Genomic DNA, 23,929 nt, shown 5'->3' with positions numbered 1-23,929 from the left:
GCTTATTTTCCTGCTTAGCAGTCTGTCTTGAGCAAAGAAATAGGCGTCATCATATAATATGTTCTTATTCTAATCTGCATCATTTTTAATGCCTACATGATATTCCACTGAATGAATGTAAAAAACCATAAATTATTTAGTCAATCCGTATTACTGGACATTTGGGTAGTTTCTGATTTTTTACTGTTACAAATAAGGCTGACTATCTTTACCTTATACCCATACCTTTGTGTTCATAATTATTTTATTAGGATATAAATATAGTCCTCAAAGTAAAATTGCTGAATCAAAGGATGAACCAAATTTGGTGAGTTTTACCCAGCTGCCTTTGGAAAGTTTTCACTCAAAATATAATAACTTTTTTAAGGCTATTCGGGCAATTTTACATATAAAGGATACAGAATAGGAGCATGATTTCTAAGATTTTATAAAGGTTTGAGCCTACAACAGTGGGGAAAATTGTGAAAGGTATAAATCTTCAAAAGCAAGCAGATGAAAAGCCTAAAAAACCTGGAAAGACATTGGGTTGAAATGTCCATTCCCCTTTATACTTTTGTTACTTTACTACTTTTCAGGTTGAAGATTAACAGAAAGAGCTTTCATATTCAAGTAATTGGAGAACTGTAAAAAGTGAATGGGCAGATCAATTGGATTGGGTGAGAAAACTTTGAAAACTTCGCAAAAGCATTAGAGCTTTTTGGCTTTTCACTTCATTGTATCACCATTCTTTATAATAACCTACATAATTTCCAAAATTTACTAATCAGTAATTGTATCAAATTTTTTTTTCTTTAAATATATGCTTTAAATAAAGTTAAATACATTTTCATGTATTGTTTTAAGACCAAGATGTAGGTCAACATTCTTTTGAGGCATACATATCTTATTTAACGGTGGCCAACACGTCAACATGAAATCGAATTAATTATATATAATTTATCTAATAGACAATCTGATAAGAATCTTTTTCATACATTGATGAGTATTGGATTTAATGCTACATAAATCAAACCTGAAAAGCAATGTAAATTTCATGTTTCTTTTAAGAACCTAAATTTTAGAGGTCAAGTCAACATTGCACAGTTTCATGTCATGAGTTTATATACATTGAGCTTCTACAGATAATTCTAAAGTAACATTACAAATAATACTGATTTTATTTCTAAAAATTAGAGATATATTATACAATAACTATATTAATATGAGTATAACACTTGAAGTTAAAAAAAAATAAATGTTAAGTTCTTTAGGATTTTTAAAGAATTGTAGTTAAAAAAAAAAAAAGAATTGTAGTTAAGAATCAACTGACCTGGGGGAATAAAAGAGATGCAGTTTTTTTCTTTATTATTCTATACTATATCTTCATTTTTAGGCCAAATCTAATTCTTTCTCAACTTTAAGGACCAAGCAGTCTTACGAGGCAATTAATAACAGTGCTTAAAACCTCACTAAAAAAACCATTAAAGGCTGGGCAAGGTGGATCACACCTGTAATCCTAGCACTTTGGGAGGCCGAGGCAGGAGGATCCCTTGAGGCCTCAGGAGTTTGAGACCAGCCTGAGCAACATAACAAGGCCTCATCTCTACAAAAATTAGAAAAATTAGCTGGGAGTGGTGGTGTGCGCCTGTAGTCCCAGCTACGTGAGAGGCTCAGGCAGGAGGATTGCTTGAGCCCAGGAGTTTGAGGTTGCAGGGAGCTATGCCACCACTGGTGTCATAACTCTAGCTTGGGCAACAGAGTGAGACCCTGTTTCAAAAACAAAAAAAGTAAAAATATTTCCATTTTGTTTATTTCGAATATCTCTTTTTTTAAATAGGAAAATTAAGAAAGCACTGATGCAAACAGAAATTAACCTCAAAATATATATTTACTAACTTTCATGCCTCCACAATCAAATAAAGTATTTGTGGAAAGGATTAAAAAAAAAAGAAAATAGATAAATTCCAAGCCCGCTCATGTCAGAGTCAAGTATGTTACGTGTAGACCAGAAGTTTATTTAAACGTGTAGACCAGAAGTAAGGCGTGTGATAAATATGTGGACTTGAGTGTGATATTATTTGAGAGTTTGACCATGTTCTTCAGTCATGCTTTGCCAAGTCAGTGGACAATATTTTGGCCAGGGATGGCAGCCAGAATTGTCACCAGGGAAACTCTCCCTCAGCATCAGCAGGAGTTCCTGTTGGAGGGCCTGTTCTAGGGAAAGATTTTTACAACTTAACATTTCCTTGATTGGTGTGACTTTCTGAGCACCCACTCAAAGAACCTTCTTCAAAATGGAACGGTCCCATCGGAGCCCCACTCCAGTGAAAGGAAATCTGGAACCATTTTTCCCAGAGATAGGCAACCCACTGCTAGAAGAGCTATGTTGTGATTTCACAGCAACAGACTTACAAGGAGTAGCTTCTATTAACTTCCAGAAGTCCAAGGGAATTCCTAAAACTTATTTTTCCACCTAAGGGCTCTGGAACATGGGTCTCCATAGTTTCCTGTCTCTTTAATTCCAGGAAAGAAGGAAGTTAGGTGAATAATGGAATCAGATGACAGTAATCTCCTTATCATCTACTCTAGATTCTTTTCCAGGACCCAATTTTAGCTAAAAACAGAATAAAAACCATCTGGCACCACTTCAGAGAGTTAAGGGGAGAAAGCCTGAGGAAGATTTTTAAAAGAATAAGCCAGCAAGATGTAGTCATGATAAAGCTGACCAAAATTACAGTTGCAATCTAAGTTTACTTAGAAAATATTTGCTGCCCAGTATGAAGAAGTCTTTCAATTTTTAAAAAAAGGATTTTAAAAGAAATGTTATTCATCAAAATGTGGCTTCTATAACATCATATTGAACTATTCAATGTATGGTACCATTACATGTCTTCTCACTAGCTTAAAACTTATCTAGCATGACTTTGAAAGTACAAAAATGGTAAAACAAACAAACAAACCAACCAACACACAAGGGCAAACACTCAGCTGTCTTTTCCTTGAGAGAAAGTCTGAGGCATGAAAGAACCCTCAGGTACCAAGTTTGTTTCCTGATCTGTAAATTCTCTGATGAGACCAATGAACCTGTCTCTTCTCTCCAGTAGGTTCTGCTGATTCGACAAGGTCCCTCCCGCCTCAGCCACTGCCCTTGGCTCAGCCTGACCCAATCCTCCCTCTCTGTGGCCACAGCCAGTGCCACGGGGTGCCTGGCCCACCAAGGAGAGTGTGGTGGGAAGCTGGCCAGGGCCCTGGTCACCTTTAAGGGCCTGTGCACATCCCACAGGCCTCTCCAACGGGAAGGCTTTGGCAGGTTTTCTTTTTTCTTTTCTGAATTCTTTCTCTTCTAGTCACCAGAGAGGGCCAGTTTCCCTGGTGACAAAAATCCATAGGCAGTGGTGTTGTATTCCCAGTTCCCTATCTCTGGGCACACTGCCTTCAAGCCAAAGTCCTTGCACAGAAGATTTCTATTTTCCACTTCCTATTAAAACAGCAGGGAGGGAGTCAAATGCAATTCAAATTGCATAATTGTTTACCACTTTGTTCGAAAGATGTGGTAACATTTATTTTTCTAGTAAGTTTGTCAGTTCCAGAAAAACTGGGACTGCTCACATCTTTTAACTGTTGTATCACCTGGATAGGTGCTCATAAATAAGTGCTTCATGAATGAATTCGTTTTCTACTCTGTGACAAACTACAAATTCTAACATATTGATTCTAATAATGAACAGGATACAAGTCATTTCTAGAAACTTAGGTTGGCATACCTTACTAGCCAGGTATAATGCTTGCAAGAAATGGGGACATTTCATTATAAATACAGAGAAATAAGTGATGAACGCTGAGACTGTGGGAAGAACAGGCATTAATATGTCCAGTGAATATAATTTTCACAGTATCTCCAGATGTAGGTATCAGTATCAGAACTAATTGTCACTTTTGCTGGGTGTGATGATGCATATCTGTGGTCCCAGCTATTGGGGAGGCTGAAACAGGAGGATCACTTGAGCCCAGGAGTTCAAAGCTATAGTGCACCATGATCATGTCTGTGAATAGGCACTGCACTCCAGCCTGGGCAATATAGTGAGACCCCACCACTAAAAAAAAAAAAAAAAAGAATCAATTATCGCTTTTGACAAGCTTTTTGTTTTCAGCTAATTTTCTTCTTAAATATAAAATATTTAGGTTTAGAGAACATTTGCTTTCAGAGTGAAGGCCTTCAGTTCCATTAACACACAAAAGTAATTTCATTAATGTCATGAAATCTTCCTTTATAAAGGTCTAAATTCTTACTAAATATAGCAGACTACACTCGATCTGTCAGTAAGTCAAATTTGTTGAACTGAACTGAACTGAGTCTTAAATTTATTTTAACTAAGTTTTAGATGAAAATCTTCTAAATTATTACGGTTAAGGTTATATACTACTATAACTAACTTTCTATTTACCCTATAATTTTACATTCCTTAAGTGACTTGAGATGTATTAAATAGTGACAAGTGACATGCGTCATCAAAAGAAACCATAAAGACCACGAATATTTTCAGATCCTACACTATGGGTTGGAAAATACGTAAACCCTGGGAGGATGAATTTCCTTACCCTCAAATAAATTCGTAGGTGGATGACCTCATCTCCAAAGGTGAAGTTGTGAAATCCAACTACTTGATTGATGAGTAGGCAGCCTGCTCGCACTGGACTCATTCATTCATTTACAAATGAGCCAGGCGGGGTGCTGAGCGCTGGAGACCTGGAGTTAAACAAAACAGACCGATCGCCTCCCTACCAAAGTTTCTATGAGCTTGCATTTTGATGGAGAAGACAAACAATGAAGAGTAAACAAATACCTAAGAAAGATAATTCCAGATGCTGCTGAGGGCCTGAAGATAGAGGGTAATGGGTAGGGGTGGGTTTCTGAGGAGATGACGGGAGGAAGTTAGTTCATTTCCAAACTTTATGAGTAGTTCTGCCTGCTTCCTCGCTTTTGGTTGGCTTGGACGAGGAATGGTGGCTGGCATGTTCCATGATCCACTGAGGCAGCCTCAGCCAACCGTTCGCTGCTCAAGACCCTGTAGGCCAGTATTTCACAACTTCCCCAGGCGTCTCCCTGGTCCAGGAAAAGCCTGACTGTTGCCGCAGTTTTCCCAGCGATCTCCCTCTCGCCGCCCTGCGTCTGTGTTTTACTCACAGCCTCCGAGGAGCGGCCCCGCGGCCAGCTCTCAGGATGTGGAGAGCTGCAAATAGCACCGACAGCTGCAGCTGGAGGTGGTGGCCGCCCGGGAAGCGAGCCAGCTGCTGCCACCGCAGGAGCCGAGGCCAGCGGCGGACCTCCTCGCGCCCTGCGAGCAGCCGGCGGAGCCCTCGACGGGTCAGGCCGACTGGCTAGTGCCAATGACGGCGCTTGTTTGCTCATCTGCGCGCACGCGGTGACGGAGGGCGGCGGGACTACCTCGGAGGTAGGTCGGCGCCAATCATGTCCTTTTGTATAAACGGGGTCACTGAGGTGAAGGGGGACAGTCTGGCGCCCTGTGTTCTTGGTGCCTGGGCCTTTTCCTCACGGCGTGCCCAGTCCTTTCACATTATCTCCTTAACATTTTTATTCGCTTGTGTTTTCCGCCACTCACTTTCTCCTCTGGCCACACTCCTAAATGTGACAACGTAAGCATTACTCATAAAGCATCACTGCAAATGTCTTTAAAGAAGGAAGCCTAGAAAAATAATTAAAACGCATCCTTCGGTCGGCCACACACAGTGGTAGCAGGGATGGGACCCAGGCCCCAGCACAGCCCTCACACGCTTTCCTCACAGGAACGTGGAGGAGGCGACACGCGGGAGGCCGAGCAGAGGGGGCGCCGCTTCTCGAAGGGGACCACGCAGTTGCCGGTAGGTGCACATTCGCGCGACTCTGCACACCCTGGCGGCAGTGAGTTGAGGGCAGATGTTCGGCCCTGGGGGCCTGCCCTTCCCCGAGGACATGGATTCGCTTCCTCGCAACGCTGCCCGGTGTGGAAAGTTCTGGGCCCTTCCAAGGCCGCAGCGGCTGGCCTGTGCCCGAGAGCTCCCGTCGCAGTTGGGAAATGGCCTACGGGCTGGAGGACGGAGCTACGGCTCCTTCCTCCTATCTGGTGGTGGCTGTGCTGGGTGCGAGTGACGCCTCGGAGGGAGAAAAACCGCTCTCCGGAGGCCAGAGGGCGGCACAAAGCCTGCCGAGGCGGCGAGTCGGCTCCGGTGGGCGGCCGGGGTCCTGGGGGAGCTGCTCGGGCCGTTTTAGCTCCTCTCTCGGCTTTGACGCGAAAAGGGAGACAAGGCACAATTGAGCAATGAGTGTTCAGCAGCGTAACCGTACACAGGAAACGGGTGCGGATGACCGTGACATTTCATTATATTTTCATCTTCTTTTTGTTTTGTGTTCTGAAACAACAACATTTAATGTTTATAATTTAAATGTTAAGAATTCAGCTGGTATTCGGTAACGCATGTTATTTAAGGGGCCTACCGAGGAAAAAAACCAACCTTGTTAAACAAACCCATACAGGTTGACAGGTCAACACTGACGATTTTATGAAATAACAAGATTTGCAGTGAATGGAAAGCACAATTATATTCTTACACTTTTTCAATTAAATTTGAAGCACATTTCAGCAAATATGTATGTTTCTTCCAGGTGCATGTTTGTTCAGGTTCCTTTGCCTACCAGTGCTTTAAGTCTGCCAGAAACTCCCCTGAGAGAGAAGGAGATCTTAATGCAGAATATTAACTCCTCTGCCTATTATATCCATAAAGCCAGGCCTTCCTCTCTCCCTGGGGGCGTCAGAAATTGCTTTCGTGTGCTATTTGGAGAGGCCTTGGCATCCTGAAACAAAGAAAAGTGAAATAAACCAATGCCCCCAAGAGAGAAGATAAGGAAGTCCAAAGACCTAAAGAAGCACTGAGTTTTAAGTCATTGGTTTTAAAAAATAATTCATGTGTAAGCTTTGAAGTCACTGCCATTGTGCTGATTCTCACTGACCACTTGCTAGTTGGGTGTCCTTGAGCAAGTATCAAACTCCTGTACCTCAATTTCCCCATTCGTCAAATGGGCACAATAATCCTACTAACTTCATAAGGCAGTGGGAATTTAATAAAACAATCCATGAAAATGCCTGGCACTTGGTAAGAACTCAGTAAAGAGTTAGCTACTGAATTTTTTAATAACAATAACAAATTATATAATAAATTATTGGCTTATAATAATTAGTATTATATTATTATAAAGTTTCACTCATTCTTTTCTCCTTCCCCAACTTGGGCTTCCACCTTAACACAAAACATAGAACAGTGGCTTCATTACTGTTTGAACTTTATGTCAGTGGTCTCCAAGTTTATCTGAACATTGGAATCATGGGGGTGGGAGGGGCGATGCCTGGATTTCACTCCAGAGATTCTGATTGTGTTGTTCTGGGATGTGGGTTGGGATTTGGAAATTTTAAAAGCTTTCCTGGTTATTTTAATGTACAGCCAAGTTTGGAAACTAATGCTTTTTGGTGTTGTCCTAACCAAAAAGGTAAAAGAGATGTTCATAGTTTAGATCGAATTAAGGCAGTATGTATTTTGAACTAATAATTTGACTCATTTTGCTGCATTAGCCACTCAAATCAGCCATACAACCGGTTCAACTATTTTTTTCATTGAATTTATAAGTTGTGACTGATTTGACCAATTAATTCGGTAAAAAGTTTGATCCCTTAAAATCATATAGCCATGGGCTCAAGTAAATTGAATTTTTTGGAAACCAGCTGTGATTCTGGCTATTTTGAACTGTTTAGATGACACATTACCATAGAAGTACACATTATTTAATTTCATTCCATACAGTTACTGAGAAACTGGATATTAAATTAAAATGCTGATAGTTTTAGATTGATTTGATCAGTTCATCCAGTAAAAATTTGATTCCTCAAATTCAAAGAGTCACAGCCTAAAGGAAATTGAATTTTGGGGGGAACAGCTAGGAGTTTCAGTGTAATTTAGAATATAAATTACTTACAGGAGTACGCATTTTTTAATTCTATCATGCACATTTGCTAACAAGCTGGATGTTAAATCAAAATGTTGTTATTGGAATGAGATTCATGCTGCCTTGTACCTTTGATCTCATCCCGGGGACTTTTGAAGGCACATAGGTTGCTACTGGATTTGTGCACCACTGTCTGTGTATTGCCAACCTCTTTAAAAAATTAATGAGCACGTTGGTCCTCGTAGTGCCTCAGGTCATACTGATCCATCAGATGAATCATGTGTGAGGTAGCGCTCTCAGGCTCTATCAACTTCCTGCCAACATTTCCCATTAGAAGCATGAAATGCTAGATTAGGCCCTGACCCTCATGCCCAGAAGTTCTTCATCTGATCATGGACCTGGGGCAATGTTACTAGTTGGGCAGAGCAAACCTCTGCGATGTATCCGCAGTTGCACAAAACAGAACCCAACAACCACTTGTCTCAGTGAATCATATAACAGTTATTAAGTTGAAAATCAGGCAATTACATGTGTATGGGCTACTTTCTTCACCACAGAACAAGTTGTTTGTTTATTAGGGTATTAAATAAGGGGTAAAGAAATGACATCATTAGAAAATTGAAAACATAAGAAAGGAAATTTTTTTTTTATTTTTTGAGACAGGGTCTCCCTCTGTTACCCAGGCAGGAGTGCAGTGACATAATCAACTCCTGGGCTCAAGTGATACTCCCACCTCGGCCTCCCAAGTAGCTGGGACTACAGGTACCCACTACCACGCCCGGCTAATTTTTTTTTTGTAGAAATGGGGTCTACATGTGTTGGACTCAAGCGATTCTCCTGTCTTGGCCTCCCAAAGTGTTGGGATTATAGGAGTGGGCCACTATACCCAGCCAGAAAGGAATTTAAAATTTTTCCTTCTGATAGTTTTATGAAAAAAAGGAGTTTGGGCTAAAGACTGGGTTTAAATCAGTTAGCTCATGACAGACAAAAGGATAGAAATGGAACTAGTATTTAGTCAATGCCTATTATGTGCTAGGCTCTTTCTGTACATAATCTCCTTTAATCCTTACAACTCCTCAATACAGACTCAGTCCCAGTTCACAGATAGGATTAACTGAGATTGAGGGAGATTAAGTAACTTGCCCAACGGTGCACTGCGAGAAGTCCCAAAAGTGGGATTTGAACCCAAATCAGTCTGCCCCAGGCTCCATGATCTATCCGCTACTTCTCAGGGTGACCAATCATCCTGGTTTCCCTCTGAGGGATTTCCAAAAGGTGGGACCTTCTGTTTTAAAACCATGATAGTCCCAGGAAACCCAGGAGGAGCTGATCACTCTGCTTGGTAACCAGAGGTTACTGCTGCCTGAGCCAGCTAGATAGATTCCAGGCCCTAGGTGTGCCTCTGGTGGGAAGGACACGTGGGAGGTCTGGATCTCTTAGTTCAGAAATAATATATCCATCACACCACATTCCCACTGAGAAAGCAAGTTAATGGCACTTCTAGCCAAATTTCGTAATATATCCTTAGATCGTGTAGGTCAAGGGTCTGCAAACCTTTCCCTTAAAGGGCCATTTCAATCATGATTTTAGGTTTTCAATTTTGTGAGCTGTGGGGTCTCTATCACAACGACTCAACTCTGTCATTGTAGTAGGAAGCAGCCGACAATACAAAAACAAGTGAGTGTGGCCGTACTCCAAGCAGCTTCTAGTTACCAAAACTGGAGGCAGGCTGGATTTGGCCCATGGATAGTTTGCCAAACCCTGATGTAGGTTATTAATAAAGAATTCTTTGCATAGATAATGCATTTTTGAAGAATTATTTCTGGAAGTTACTTTAGTTGGTGTAGGGCCAGTAGGCAGTTGAGAGCTCACTTTTGAACCAGTTGGCCATTCCTACTATTTTCTACTATTTTGGGACTATGGAATTTGACTTTTCTAATCCTACCCAAAAATCACATAGTGTGTGGGTGTGTGAAGGCAGCAGTGTGTGATCTCCCATCATAAATTTCTTTTTTCATTTTTTTCAGATCTAGTCCTGAATCCAGATCATCACAAATTTCTATCCCCTTTCTTGTCTGTAAGGAGATATTAGACATATTCATTTGTCCATTGTTCTTTTCAATCACTTCTTTTATTTCTATACACCATTTAAAAAGTAATTCTCATTGCACTCTATATAAATTTAAGATATATCCATTTGCTTCAATATGGCATGTTCTTTATTGTATGCTAGAAAAATATTATGGAAAATTTCTTTCTTTTTTCTTATTAAAGACTGGGTTTTGCTCTGTCATCCAGTGGCATCGTCACAGCTCACTGCAGCCTCAACTTGGGCTCAAGTGATCCTCCTGCCTCAGCCTCCTGAGTAGCTGGGACTACAAGTGTGTGCCACCATGCCTGGCTAATTTTTCTATTTTCTGTAGAGATAGGGTCTTGCTCTTGCTCAGGCTGGTCTTGAACTCTTGGCCTCAAGCAATCCTCATGGCTCGGCCTCCCAGAGTGCTAGGATTATAGGAATGAGCCACAGTGCCCAGCCTCATAGCATACTTGTTATTGAACTGTTGGTTGGTAAGCTTACAATTGACTTAGGAGAGAGAATTGACTTGAACAGCTTATGACCCTAAAAGAAATTCATTTAAAGAAGATATTACAACAATTAAAAATACATAAACAACACTTAGATAAATGTTTAGTTAATGCATGCATTAAGCAAGGCACTATTTTGGTTTGATGATAAAATCAGGACCAGCTATTTATCTGATAACATTTCATAACTGTTTAATTTATCAATATAACCCATGGACTTCCATTTTTCAGCCTTACACTTGTAAGAAAGACATTAATATTGAAGATTATAGTGATATCCAGTAGAGGAGAAGACAGTAATAAATAATTTAGCATCCCTATGTGTCACTTGCTTTCCTAAATTACTTATAAAACAGCAACAAATACTACTGGTGCTATTGGGAAAGGTGACATCGTCCCTTTCATATTTAACAATGGAGCCATTAAAAAAGAGAGGACAAAAAGAAAGGAGAGAGAGAGAGAAAGAGAAAGACAGAGAGAAGGCAGGCTGGGAGTAAGAAACTCCTTATTGTATTTAATACAGATTCTGGTATCTTGAGAAAGCTGCATGTTTGGTTTGGCTGAAGGATATCAAAAGCCACTAAGCAAGAGAATGACATTTGTTGTCACCGGAGTAAACAATTTTTATTTCTGTTTTCCATATGCAGGCATATGAGTAAAACATGGCACATTTTCTATTTGTACATTTTGGGAAAACATGTAGCATTATAATCATCATAATATGAAACACATCCCTTATGCTACTAAATGTTTCATCACTGCTTTGGGAGTTTTACAATAGCAAAGGAGATGGAAATTAGTGATCCTAAGAAGTGTCAGCACTAGTATGGATTCTGGTATGGTCCAGACCAAAAGAACCATACCTGAATTGTCTCAGTTATGTGAAAATATATTTTGTAATCTGTTTCCAGAGCATGTGGTTCAAATATCACAATAACTCATCAAATATAAACTTCATTGCCAGGAAAATTTTCCTTGAGGCTTGCTGAGATTTTTTTTTTTCTTATCTCACTAGAGATGAAAATGTCTCCCATTCTCCATAAACTCCATGGATTTTTCCTCTCTGTCCAAAAGAGGAGAGTTTTTGTGGAGGCAGAATCCCTGCCCCCCAACCCAGGCAAACATGATCAAATGCATACATTTTCAGGAAGGTCTTTGTCAAAAGTTCAGATAAATTGAGAGTTCTTTTAATGAATGATCATTTCCCAACACTCTGATAACAGTTATGCCTGCCAGGCAAGATGTTTGCAATAAACTTTGTAAGCCTCCATATCTTAAGAAATCAATTGTGGTGTTAAGACTGGAAATAGAGCCAGGAATGGTGGCTCGCGCCTACAATCCCAGTGAATCAGGAGGCTGAGGCAAAAAGATTGCTTGAGGTCAGGAGTTCTAGACTAACCTGGGCAAAAGAGCAGGACCCGTCTCTACCAAAAATTAAAAAAATTAACTGACTGTGGTGGCATGCACCTGTAGTCCCAGCTTCTCAGGAGGCTGAGGCAGGAGGATCACTTGAGCCCAAAAGTTCAAGGTTAGAGTGAGCTATAATCACACCACTGCACTCCAGCCTGGGACACAGTGCAAGACCTGGTCTCTTAAAAAAAAAAAAAGAAAGGCTGGGTGCAGTGGCTCATGCCTGTAATCCTAGCACTCTGGGAGGCTGAAGCGTGAGGATTGCTTGAGCCAGGAGTTCAAGACCAGCCTGAGCAAGAGGGAGAACCTGTCTCTATAAAAAAATAGAAAAATTAGCTGGGCTTGGGGGTGCATGCCTATAGTCCCAGATACTTGAGAGGCTGAGGCAAGAGAATCACTTGAGTGAGCCCAGGAGTTTCAGGTTGCAGTGAGTTATGATGATGCCACTGCACTCTAGCCTGGGTGACAAAGAGAGACTCTGTCTCAAAAAAGAAAAACAAACAAAAAAGACTAGAAGTAGAAGAAATAAGTGAAAATAACAAATCACCGATAATATATAATATATAAAGTCTTCAACAGTGCTTGACATAGGGTAGGTGCTCAATAAGTATTATAAATGTTAGTTATTGTTAATCTTATTATTTGGGAATATTCATATTGAATGACCAAAGGTACATGTACGTACATATCTATAAATGTGCATATGTATTTATGTATATAATAGGTATGTATAAATAGAGAAGAGTTTAACTTTCCTAATTGCCAAAAATCATCTTTGCTTGTGTATTAATTCATTGCTGTTTGCTGTTTGTTGTTTATTTGTTCTTCTGCACAGAGAGTTAGAAAGGAGAGCACTGGCAGAGGTACGGAATGGCTCATTTATTTTAGTTCATTATTAACTCTGAAGCCTCACCAGAATTGTTCTAATCTTAGCATTGAAGCAAATTTGGCCATTGATGACATACCTGATCAATGAATTAAAATCACAAACTATACCGCAATGTGCCACCTTCACCACAGAAAACTGGAATGTCAGAATGAGAAGGGACTTCAGACAGCATCTGGTACAATGCCCTCATTTCATAGGTGGGGAACATGGCAAAGGGGGTCCTTCCAAAACTGGATTTGCCTCCGTTTCCAGGCTCTGTCCAGCCTCTTATCTGTGAGGCTTTTCACCCCTCTATAAAAACCAAGTCCATCTGATTATGCTGAGCATGTGTGGCGCAATGCAGTTGGGTTGGCCCCATATGCCTCTCCATTACAGAGAGGAGAGATGACGATTCCAAGACAATTGAACGGAAGGGGCCCCAACGAGTGTCTCCCCTTAACCTCACCTTTTCTGCTCTGCTGTTGTGAATATCAAAAAATACATGGGTGCTCAGGAATATTACCTCATCTTAGAATAAAAAAGTCCATTGTTATACTTTTGTTTTCCAAGTATATTTTTTTAATGAGGTGTTTGAAATAGGTCGTGGGAATTCTAGACACAGCACTTTTAGTGAGAAGTGGTTATTGATGAGTTCAAGAAGTCACTTGTTCCTGATTCCGATGGTCAGAATAGGTGGTCTGGTTGTACAGATTAGCCCCAAACTACATATGCAGAATTTGGATCTTCTTTGTGTTTGTGTCTCCAGGACCAGGTGCAGCGTTTGTTATATTGTAGGTGACCAATAAAGTTATTTGGACAGCTTAATGACAGACTAAGTAAGCAAACTAAATCTCTAGTTCTCCAGGCTTTCCGTGGGCATAGAAGAGTACTTCATGTGAGACAGGCATTTGCGTTTTCTGAAGTTGTATCTCCCAAACTTGATGGTCAGGTGGCTACTTTTGTGAGTCCAAAAAAACTAACCAACCAACCAAACAGAAACCAAAAATCCTTTTAAACCTTTCTACTTTCTTTTGGGAGTCACTGCATAGTATCTCCCCATGTATGAAGGGGCATCCTTTCAACTGCAGTGGGTGACTTGGGCATGAGTCCCTGCACCTCACTAAGTCCTCAGAGCTCTGTGTGATTCAGGATGCTGATCCATTTCTCCTGCTCACCACTGAGGCCAGTCAGCCAGCTGCTTTAGCACACCACATCTTTTGGACATATCTGTGGCAAAGGCCACTTCCAAGTGTCTTGCCTTAGTGGAGTTGTGTGTTGTATGGTGTTCCCACCACGAAAAAATTAATGGTTAAGTTTGCTTGCTGAAATTTTAGAAAATTTCCTTCTAATGGAGGCCCACGCCTGCCTGTTGCTAGAATCTCAGCCTGACTTGTGACTAAATTTGACCATTAAGTGGTGGGAGATGCTAACATTAAGAGGTGGAATATATGCCACTTGAGAGATAGCCCTTCTGACAACCATGTGTTGTAAAACTATTTTGTGCATGTGGCCCACTAGTGGGAAGAGGCATTCCAGTACATAGGATGTGTATGTCAGTACTGTCAAGAGATCACACGTAGGCATGAAATATATGTATTTTAAGGAAGCAGCAACAGTTGGGAATGCATAAAAGACATAGCCAGGGCACTCTCCAGAAGCCTATAATTAAACTAGGAACAAAATCTTTCTTTAGGAAGCTCAGTGCTGCTCAGTTTTAGAGGGGTCAAACTGCATCTGAAGACATGTTTCTGAGATTTGAACACCGAGATCTCTTTAGGTAGGCATCAGCCATAAAACATCTTTATGTTGAACACATTTCCCAGACATGTCCGAAAAGAACATGACTTGCCTCGTAGGTCTAAAAAGGACACTCTGCTCCCCTTGTTAAAACCTCCTCTGCTGTTGTTCCACTTTGGTTTTGAATTATAGCAAGATGGGTATTTTTGTTCCTGTGCCAAGAAGACTACGTGCCACAGGTCTTTTTCACAGCAGCCACATTTCACAAAAGAAGTATTTTGTACCCGATTTTTCCTGTAGCATTTTAAAAATTTGCACCGGACTTTGCAACATTCATTTCTTCCGTCCCCAAGGCACCGTTCTGAGTTGGTGGGAGGAAAAACATTAACTTCACTTAAGCCTGGGGAGAGGTCAAGCAACATGTCTGGAATCACACGGGGACTTAGAATACCTGCCAGGACGGTTTCTTAATCAGTCGGAAGGTTGACTATTCAGGCAGCAGGGAGATATTTATTCATTTTGGACGTCTCTGCTGCTGTGTTTCTCAATAGCTGATATCTAGATTTAAGGGGAAAAATCCCTTAGTTTTCACTAACTACTGCAAGTCAACAAAGTGAAAATAAAAGCTTGCAGAAAATTCCCCTCAGGATAAATCTATAGTTGTTTATTATTAAGCTAGAAAAGTCTATTTGGGAGGTGTCTCCAGCTTTCAAAGTTGATCTCATGGAGAGGGTCCGTCCTCATGACCACTGCACCCCACCCCAGAGGGGCCAAGACCAATATCAAGGCCACCGGACATTTGAAATTGTTCTTATGTTTGGGAGGAAGCTGACTTTCCAAATATCTGGGTAGCCACTTTGTCAGTCTTTACACAGATGCTTGTATTGTAGACAACTGTTAGATAGAGAATGAAGGGAATACAACAGGCAATTTAATGACCATCTTCCACACTCCAGCAGTTTCAAATCCCACCTTTAGGCCAGTGTATGTTATTAATCAACTCATGGCAATCATTGCTTCTAGATTAAAAGTTTCCCCTTTCTATGTTCAGCTGTGGTTGAAACTGGTATTTTCTTTGAATCAAAACAATAATCTTCAAAGTTAGCTGGAATCTGCTCAAGTTTTTCTACTCCTGTTGGGACATAAAAATTCTCTTCGCCCCTTTGCATGTGAAGCAATCCTAGTGCCCTTAATTATCCTGATCTTTTCCTCTTTCCCTCTCCAGCCGGCTGGATGACTCCTCTCTGAGCCTGATGGCAGATTCCTGATTATGTTCTCCGGGTAGTTCAGAAATCTACCCTCACCAGTAGCCCTCACTCTCCAAAACAAAAACAAAACTACTTAATCACATTCCTCAGACTAACGGGAGGAGGGACTCACTTTCCCTATTCAGCATGTGTCATTTATATCTTATGTATGAGTGTGTGGTGTCATGTGTAGGTTTCTCTAGCCACTTTATAGAGCAAATTAATTTCTAAGCTCGTCTTAGCCGGGCATGGTGGCACGTACCTGTAGTCCCAGCTACTTGGGAGGCAGAGGTAGGAGGATTGCTTGAGCCCAGGAGTTTGAGGTTGCTGTGAGCTATGATGACACCACTGCACTCTAGCCCAGGCAAGAGAGTGAGACTCTGTCTCAAAAAAAAAAATTCTAAGATAGTCAAAAGTTTAGTAATCATAAATTGACTGTTAAACTTTTAGGCACCTAATATGGTAATGAAATGAAAACATGTCTTCCCAGAAGATTGGCTATGACAAGGGTTAGAGAAGCAAATCCCTAGAACTCTTGGCAACATGGTGATTTCTTGTTGCTGAGATATGAGGGCTTCCTCTAACTGATGATAATCACAAGTGCTGCTCCTACTAGAACTAAAAAGAGACCTTAAGAAGAAGGCAAACTTTCTTTACTAGTTGAAGGTAAAAAAAAAAAAAAAGCTGGTGACAGTTTCTAAAGATTTGAGAGATGAAAAATTATAGACACTGGCTTCAGTTACTAAAAGGTATGAGTTTGGGCTTTTTGTTCCCTTAATTAAAGTTCTTGTTGAAAAAAATGTGTTCAAACACAACCTGTAGCAGCTCAATTTCTAAAATAATTTCATATAATCAGGAGAGTGAACAAACCTACATGTGTATGTACTCCAGGAGAGAAATCTTAACACCAGTTACTAAAGCAGGGACCTGCAGCAGTCCCTGCCAGGTTGTCAAAGATCTTACTGGAGAGGCATGGAGGAGGGGATGGAGAATATGGAACCATCGGGAAGGATTAGAGCCTAAACATGATAAAAGAGGCAGCATTTTAGAGCAGCCCAGCAAAAACTAGAGTTGGCAAAGCTACTTTTTTTGTCTGTGAAATTTGCATTTGTTTCATTCCCTTTACCAATGCCACCTGAGCCCCTCCAAGGCACCTCAACCTGTCGTCTACCCTTTCAACCTATCAGGAAAACACCTCAGTTGTGGTGTGCATTCCAGGTATTTCAATCTCTAAATGTCAGTTCAATGGGAAACATCAGTTAAAACAAAAATGAATTCCCACAAGTTCTATTCGACCAACTACTGTGGCTTTTTATAGGCTCAGGTTCAAATTTGTCATCCTTACCCCTCCTCTCCTCTCCATCCACCAAAAAAAAAAAAAAAAAGGAATAGCAAGGAATAGGAATGGAGCTTGTAATTTCTTTTCTTTCAGGTTCTCTAAGTAAACCTTGAGTTCTGGTAGGACTGTTTGTCAATATCCTGATGTCTGAATTCTTAGGTTTTTGTTTTTTTTTTTTTTTTGTGAGACAGTCTTGCTCTGTCTCCGAGGCTGGAGTGCAGTGGCCTCATCATAGCTCACTGCAACCGCCAACTCCTTGGCCCAAGCGATCCTCCTGCCTCAGCCTCCTGAGTAGCTGGGGACTATAGGTGTGCACCACCATGACTGACTAATTTTTCTGTTTTTTGTAGAGATGGGTCTCACTCTTGCTCAGACTGGTCTTGAACTCTCTGACCTAAAGCTATCCGCCCACCTAGGCCTCTCAGAGTGCTGGGATTACAGGCGTGAGCCATCATGCCCAGCTCAGATATCTAAATTTTTATCCTATTAGAGTAGCCAGATTTTATGGTTTTAAAACTGCAACTGGTCAGATGGATAGTTCCATCTATTTATGGCCACTTTCAATGGCTGCATATATACAGATTCAAATTAAGTCCTGATGTGGCAGTTTGAACTTGTGCTCAGCACAGCAACTTGCCCACTGGTTAGAGTAACCATCCATGATCCAACATATTGTTAGCCTATCTACCTATTCACCTGTTGCTTGATTGAAGACTGATTTATGTCCAAATCAAATCGCTCATTTTGCATTTCACAGCACAAAGTGAGATCCCTGGTGTTTGAATTTTTTTCCTGAAGAATTTCCATTAATCCAGTTCATGTTCTCAACAGGAAGTAATTCAGACATGGGAAATGACAAAATGTATGCAACTGAGAGCCAAAGATGATAATGGATAGAGGTCACATATATACAAATATACCTATGCAAAAGGATAAAAATAAAACATTTTGGGGCATTTTCACAAAAAGTTGCCACGTTGGAGTAGAAATTAAAATTATACTTCTTTACTTGAATTTTCAAATATAATTCACTTTGTAGAATATTTGATATACTGAAACTCCCTGTAATTTTTATTATAAAATTGGATTTATATTTCTCTAGGATAAGAATTAGAGCTAGAAAAATACAAAGAGCTCAAAAGGAATGCAGCAAAACCTAAAAAAGCACATAAAGGTAAGATTGTCTTTTACTGATAAATTATTAATGGTACTACTTAAAATAAGTTATGGAATATGAATACAAAGTAGTCAGTTATTTTTACATTTTGCATAATAGCTTAAAATGAAAGCCAATATCAGAACAACAAAAAATGGAACAGGATAGCTTCTTGGTTCCAACAAGCTTTCTCCACAATATTTTGTAAGAAGAAAATATATAATACAAGTTGCATTTTTAGAAGTTAGCCTCTACTCCTATGCCTGTAATCCTAGCACTCCGGGAGGCCGAGGTTGGAGGATCACTTGAAGCCAGGAGTTTGAGATCAGCCTGAGCAAGAGCAAGACCACGTCTCTACAAAAAGTAGAAAAATTAGCCGGGCGTGGTGGCACACACCTGTAGTCCCAGCTACTCAGGAGGCTGAGGCAGAAGAATCAATCACTTGAGCCCAGGAGTTTGAGATTGCAGTCAGCTGTGATGATGCCACTGAACTCTAGCCAGGGCAACAGAGCGAGACTCTGTCTCAAAAAAAAAAAAAAGTTAGCCCTTATGGAAGGTTCTGGTTTTGAAAATGAGTGGCTGATCTTGGTGCAAGCCTAGAAGAAACACAGATGCTTTGAATCAAAATGCAGTAGGATAAATGAAGAGTCCTCGGGCTTACGGAAGAACTCTTTTACAGACAAAATCACCACCTGAGTAGGGGCTGGAGAGACCAGGGTTAAGAAAGAAGTCCATCTGGCAGGAAAACAGCACAGGAGTCAGAGAGCAAACAAGACCACAGCAGAGGTCATGGTACAGATAACAACGAACAGACAAGAATTCAAAATAGTTTGTCAATATGGCCTGCCTTCCCCAACTAAAAGTTCTGTGTGGGCAGAGATTTTAATTTTGTCCACTACCATATCCTCAGCTTCTGGAATAGTGTCTGGTTTCTAGAAGGTGCTCCATAAATATCTGATGACTGAATGAACAGAAGCTAAATTTCAGAAGACAGACTTGTCCAAGGAAATACAATTCCACAAATATGTAACAAGCACCTAAACAGTACTATGCTAAGTGTCCACAAGTAATGCCGAAGTAAGTAACTGTTATCCAAGCCTCTAACATGGCAGGAGAATGCCCGGGGCTAGGAAGGGAGGAGTCACGGTGATGGAATCAAGGAGTCTTTGGGAAGAAGACAGCATTAGCAATGGATGGTACTGAATGATGGATGGTAGGAAAAGCAGGGACTGGAGCCCAATGCTCCTGAGCTCCCTGAGGACATCAACCACTTCACTTACCTTTGGGTGCTGGGTGCCTACTTCAGTGCATTCTTCAGTGCATTTCCAGTAGGCGCGCAGTTAAGTGTCTGGGAACTGATGAGTAGGCAGTTGGGATCCAGGCACAGTGTCCGATCAAGCTGCTGGATCAGCATGCTGGCCAGGACCAGCCTAGGAATCGGCCCTGGCTTCCTTCCTTGTTCTCCGTCTCATCTGCTTGAATGACTGTGGCCAGTCCAGGATGGGCACTGTCACAGTGTGGTCTGAGAATTCCTGCCTCAGAATCAAATGTTAAAATGTCGACCTCTGGGCCCCATTTGTGGGAGTCCATTGGGACTTCCTGAATCAAAATCCTGAGTGAGGGACCCAAAAAACTGGCATTTTAAGCAAGTATCCCAGTAAGTTTCCTACATATCAAAGTTTCAAGGGAAACAACTATTTTGGGTGGTTACTGTGGGCTAGATTAGGCTTTTACGTGTCATAATTTAATATTTATAATAATCTAAGGAGGGAGTAGGATTTAATAACTATCTGTGTTTGAGGAACAAGTTCAGGGACAGTAAATAAATTGCCTAACATTGCATAACAAGTAACTAGTGGAGATCCAAATTCCTGAGTTTAATTCCTGAGACCACACACTCCCACATCTCACTACACCTTAGGGAATCACAGAAAGAGCGAACTGAGCCACTGTGCAGAGCTAGTCTTCAGGAATTGTACAGGGTCAGTTTCTGATTGGTTGAATCTGCCCAAATGAATTTCTAGAAATCAAGATTTGAGGTTTTAACATATAATACGTACCCTAGCGTGTCTAAGTCATTTATGACTTTAATAATCCTTATAGTGAGACTGAGCACTAGAAAACTCACGTGTGGGGCAGACAAGTGCCTTAACACGGTGAAGGAAGGGGTGGGTGGGGAGGACAGCAGGAGAGAGATGGTGAGACTGTCACCCTCACACCTAACAACTGCTGGCTCCAGCCAACAGTCCCACCCACGGTGGCCAGGTCTTCTCATATTTCAAAGAGAAGCCAAAAGTCCAGCTTTCCACATGAAACATCATGATTTTAAAATATCCGTAACTAAATCAAAAAGTTTAAAATACACCCTGCAAGCCAAACAAACAGGTCTGGAAGACAAGTTCAGGCCCATAGAGCTCCAGCATGCAACCTCCGACCAATCTGGAATATACAAATTCCAGGGCATTAAGCTTCGTAAAGTAACTAGTGAAAACCGATTCCTTAGAGTCTGTGCATCCTGCTTACATAAAGTATATCCCTATCACTACTTCTGGTTTCATCAAACATGCATCACATCATCTTTTGATTTCATACAGGTGTATCACATGTGCCCTGAAGGGCAGATTTTGGTAAATTTTGTGTCTTTCTATTAACTTACCTTTGTAAGCATGCCTTATTTGGGTTTTGGAGGGATCTTCAATGGGCGCTGGTCAATTTTAAATTTATGATTCCCTGGCCTTTCAGCTTATTCTAAAGAAAATAGAGCAAACTCTGGGAAAGAACTTTTAGTTTTAGTAATAAGCACGGTACCGCGTCTGCTTTACAGTAATTGTGTTTAGAGCTTTTCCGAGGTGGAAATTCCCCTACCACAGCGATAAAGCTGCTCTGCTTCAGAGCAATTATCCATGTGTGTCTTTCTCTCACACACAAAGACTGGGTGTCGTGTGATTTCCCACATATGATATGATGATAAACACTCTAAATCAGTAAGTTTAAACAAGTAATTGGGTTTCATCATTGCTATTATTTAATGATTTTATCATGTTACTTTATGCAGAATGGCTATGGATTAACCAATGAGGTCTTGTTTTTTTAACATTTCCACAATCTAAATGATACTCCACTCTTTCAGTATTGGCGTGGCTTTAGGGAGTATTTTCTTATCTGTTTCATGGCAGGGTTAGAAGGATACCTCCTTCTGTACCTTTATTTTTGCAACGTGTGTGCATGTATTACATGCCATCAAGTGAGGCAACGCCAACCGACCGCAGCAGAAATCCTCATCAGAGCAAATCACCGCACCGCCACCAGTTTCCCGACGTTAAACACGGTATAGACGCACGAGCACCAGTGTGAATGGATTAAAAGGCACTTACAAGGATGACCCGCCAAGATTCCTACTTTCAAGACACAACAAAATGCCTCCAGGAAGTGAAGCCAGCAGGTTCTAATCTCATTTATTTTCACGGCTGTTTTTTTAATTGTAGTTTTCCACAGTAAAATCAAAGAGCATCAGAGGACTCTGGTGGAATTTTGAGAAGAAAAACCTCCCCTCTCCCGGAAGCCAGATGAGGCGAGTTGCCGGAGCTGCGCGGCCGCTGGTCTCAGGGAAGCGGCCCCGGGCGCGGAGCTTCTCGAGCGCGCCGGCCCGGCCCCCGCCGCCGCTGTCACCGCCGCCGCCACCGCCGCAGGCCGGGCCGGCCTGGCGGGCTCAGAGCCGCCACCGCACCGCGGCGGCTGGGGGCTGGGCGGGGCAGCCGTCTGTAGTTAGTTATTTATTTAGCAGTTTCAGGAAAGCTCCGCAGCGCTCGCGAAACCCGAAGACGCCTTCCCTGTCGCAGGGCGCTTCGCACTCGCCTACCCATCCCCGGCTTTAGAGAAACTAGAGAACTTGCTTAGCGCGCCGGACCTTCCCCAGCGGCCGCACGCCCTCCCCTCCCGTCCCCTCCCCTCCCCTCCGCGCTGGGCTTCCTACCCCCGCCCCTCCCCCCCCACTGCTGTCTCCCACCTCCTTCCCGCCCCTCCTTCTCTCCCCTCCCACCTCCCCTCCTGCTCTCCCCTCCCACCTCTTCGTTCCTCCTCCTCCCCTCCCCTCCGCCTCCCTCCCCCTCCCCCCATCTTCCCCACCCGCGAGGGCTGCGGGCGGCTCCCTGGTTCCGGCATATACAGATTTGGGCAGAATGTGCTCCCAAGGCTCTCGGTCAAGAATTCGGACGAGAAAAGTTTGCGGGCAGCGCCGCGGGCGCTCCGCGTTCCCCGCCCCGCGGGGCGGGCCTCGGGCCGGGGCTACGCCGCCCACGGCTGCCGTCCGGCTGCCCAGAAAGCCCGACTTACATAAGGGCCTGCGGCGCCTGCCTCGGGCCCCGCGCCTGTCTGAGCTCCTCTGTCAGTTTAACCGTGATTCTGCTCCTGAGATTTAGCAGGCACAGATAAAAGGGGCAGCAATACGTTTAATTTTAGACAGGAAAATGAGAGCAAAAAGGGACTGAGAGGGAGGGAGGCCGCAGAACAGGAGAGCAGGTTCGTGCTGGTGGGCAGGTGGATGGAAGGTTTCTTTGGAGCAGGTTCATATTTGGATTCCTGCGTAGGGGTGGGTGGGTGTAAAGCCTTAATAACGGTGAGGTGGCCAGGACAACAGAGGCCCAGGTAAGCAAAATGGGTGGTACTTATGCTGCCAGAAATAATGGCCACTTTCCTGATCTTCATTTGATAGACCCAGGGCACATGTAGAGGGGAGGTGATTATGGCCCTGTTGAGAGAGCATAACGCCTGCTTTCCCAGGGGCGGGCTGGGGCATACAGTTAGTCGCACAGTAAATAGCAGCCAACATGTCAGGCACCGTCCTAGTAAGAACTCTGCCAGCTTTGTTGCATTTAATCCTCATGACAAATGAGTCTGCTTTATTCCCATTTTACACATGAGGAGACTGAGGCATGGCTAGGCTAAATGACTTGACCACGATCACACAACTCTTTTGGCTGAGGACTAAAAGCTGGGACCCCAAAATTCATGCTATGATATGACTTAGTATTTGGGAGGCAGAATACAAAATGGTTCAGCTTTAGCACAGAGTGAACTGCATCCTGTTTGGAGGACAGGCAGGCAGATTTGCACTGGGTAAGCTTGTGCTCAGAGTTCTCCCAGACCTGTATTTCACAACTGACATAATCAGCACATCTTCCCCCTCAGGATGTTACTGAGGCCTTTCATTAGCAGGAGTTTTGTAATTCCAAGATCCTCTCTAGAATGGGTACTTTCGGAGCTATTGTCTCTGGTTAGTCCAAGTCTCCCCGCGGCTCATTAGAGAAATTGCGCCCTAGGCTGCTGTCTCTGTGCAAAGTTACAAGGACTGTCCAGCAGGATTTTAAAAATCCCCCAAACTCCCATTCTTCTACAACGGAAATGTATAATAGTTGGGGGGGAGGGGCGGAGATCAGCAAGGCAAATTAAACTGAGATTCCTGGTCCCTGTGATACTTACAAGGCCTGAAGGATATAGTGCCAGGAGGTAACGGTGAATGGGACATTCTCGGTCCCATGAATGTGTGTCACTTTCCTGACTCTCCCCAGCAAACAGAAAACACACCTGGTACTGTTAGGCCCCTCTGGGAGTTTCT

General features: G+C 42.3%; 1 protein-coding gene across 1 annotated transcript in view; it reads left to right on the top strand.

Moving 5' to 3' along the window:
* The window catches only part of HMGB1 (high mobility group box 1), a 34,197-nt gene extending 12,007 nt beyond the window's left edge, over positions 1-22,190 (top strand). The window contains exons 6-8 of the mRNA XM_012642119.1: positions 5,167-5,432; positions 5,785-5,859; positions 21,801-22,190. Coding sequence (XP_012497573.1) covers positions 5,167-5,432; positions 5,785-5,859; positions 21,801-22,190 — 731 coding nt within the window. The remainder of the gene's footprint in view (positions 1-5,166; positions 5,433-5,784; positions 5,860-21,800) is intronic.
* The last annotated feature ends 1,739 nt before the right edge of the window (positions 22,191-23,929 follow it).

Source organism: Propithecus coquereli, unplaced genomic scaffold (assembly GCF_000956105.1).
Source record: "Propithecus coquereli isolate 6110/MARCELLA unplaced genomic scaffold, Pcoq_1.0 Scaffold175, whole genome shotgun sequence".
In the NCBI taxonomy this organism is placed as follows: Eukaryota; Metazoa; Chordata; class Mammalia; order Primates; family Indriidae; genus Propithecus; species Propithecus coquereli.
Note: the sequence above shows the minus strand (reverse complement) of the source record. Positions and strands in the feature narration are given on the sequence as shown.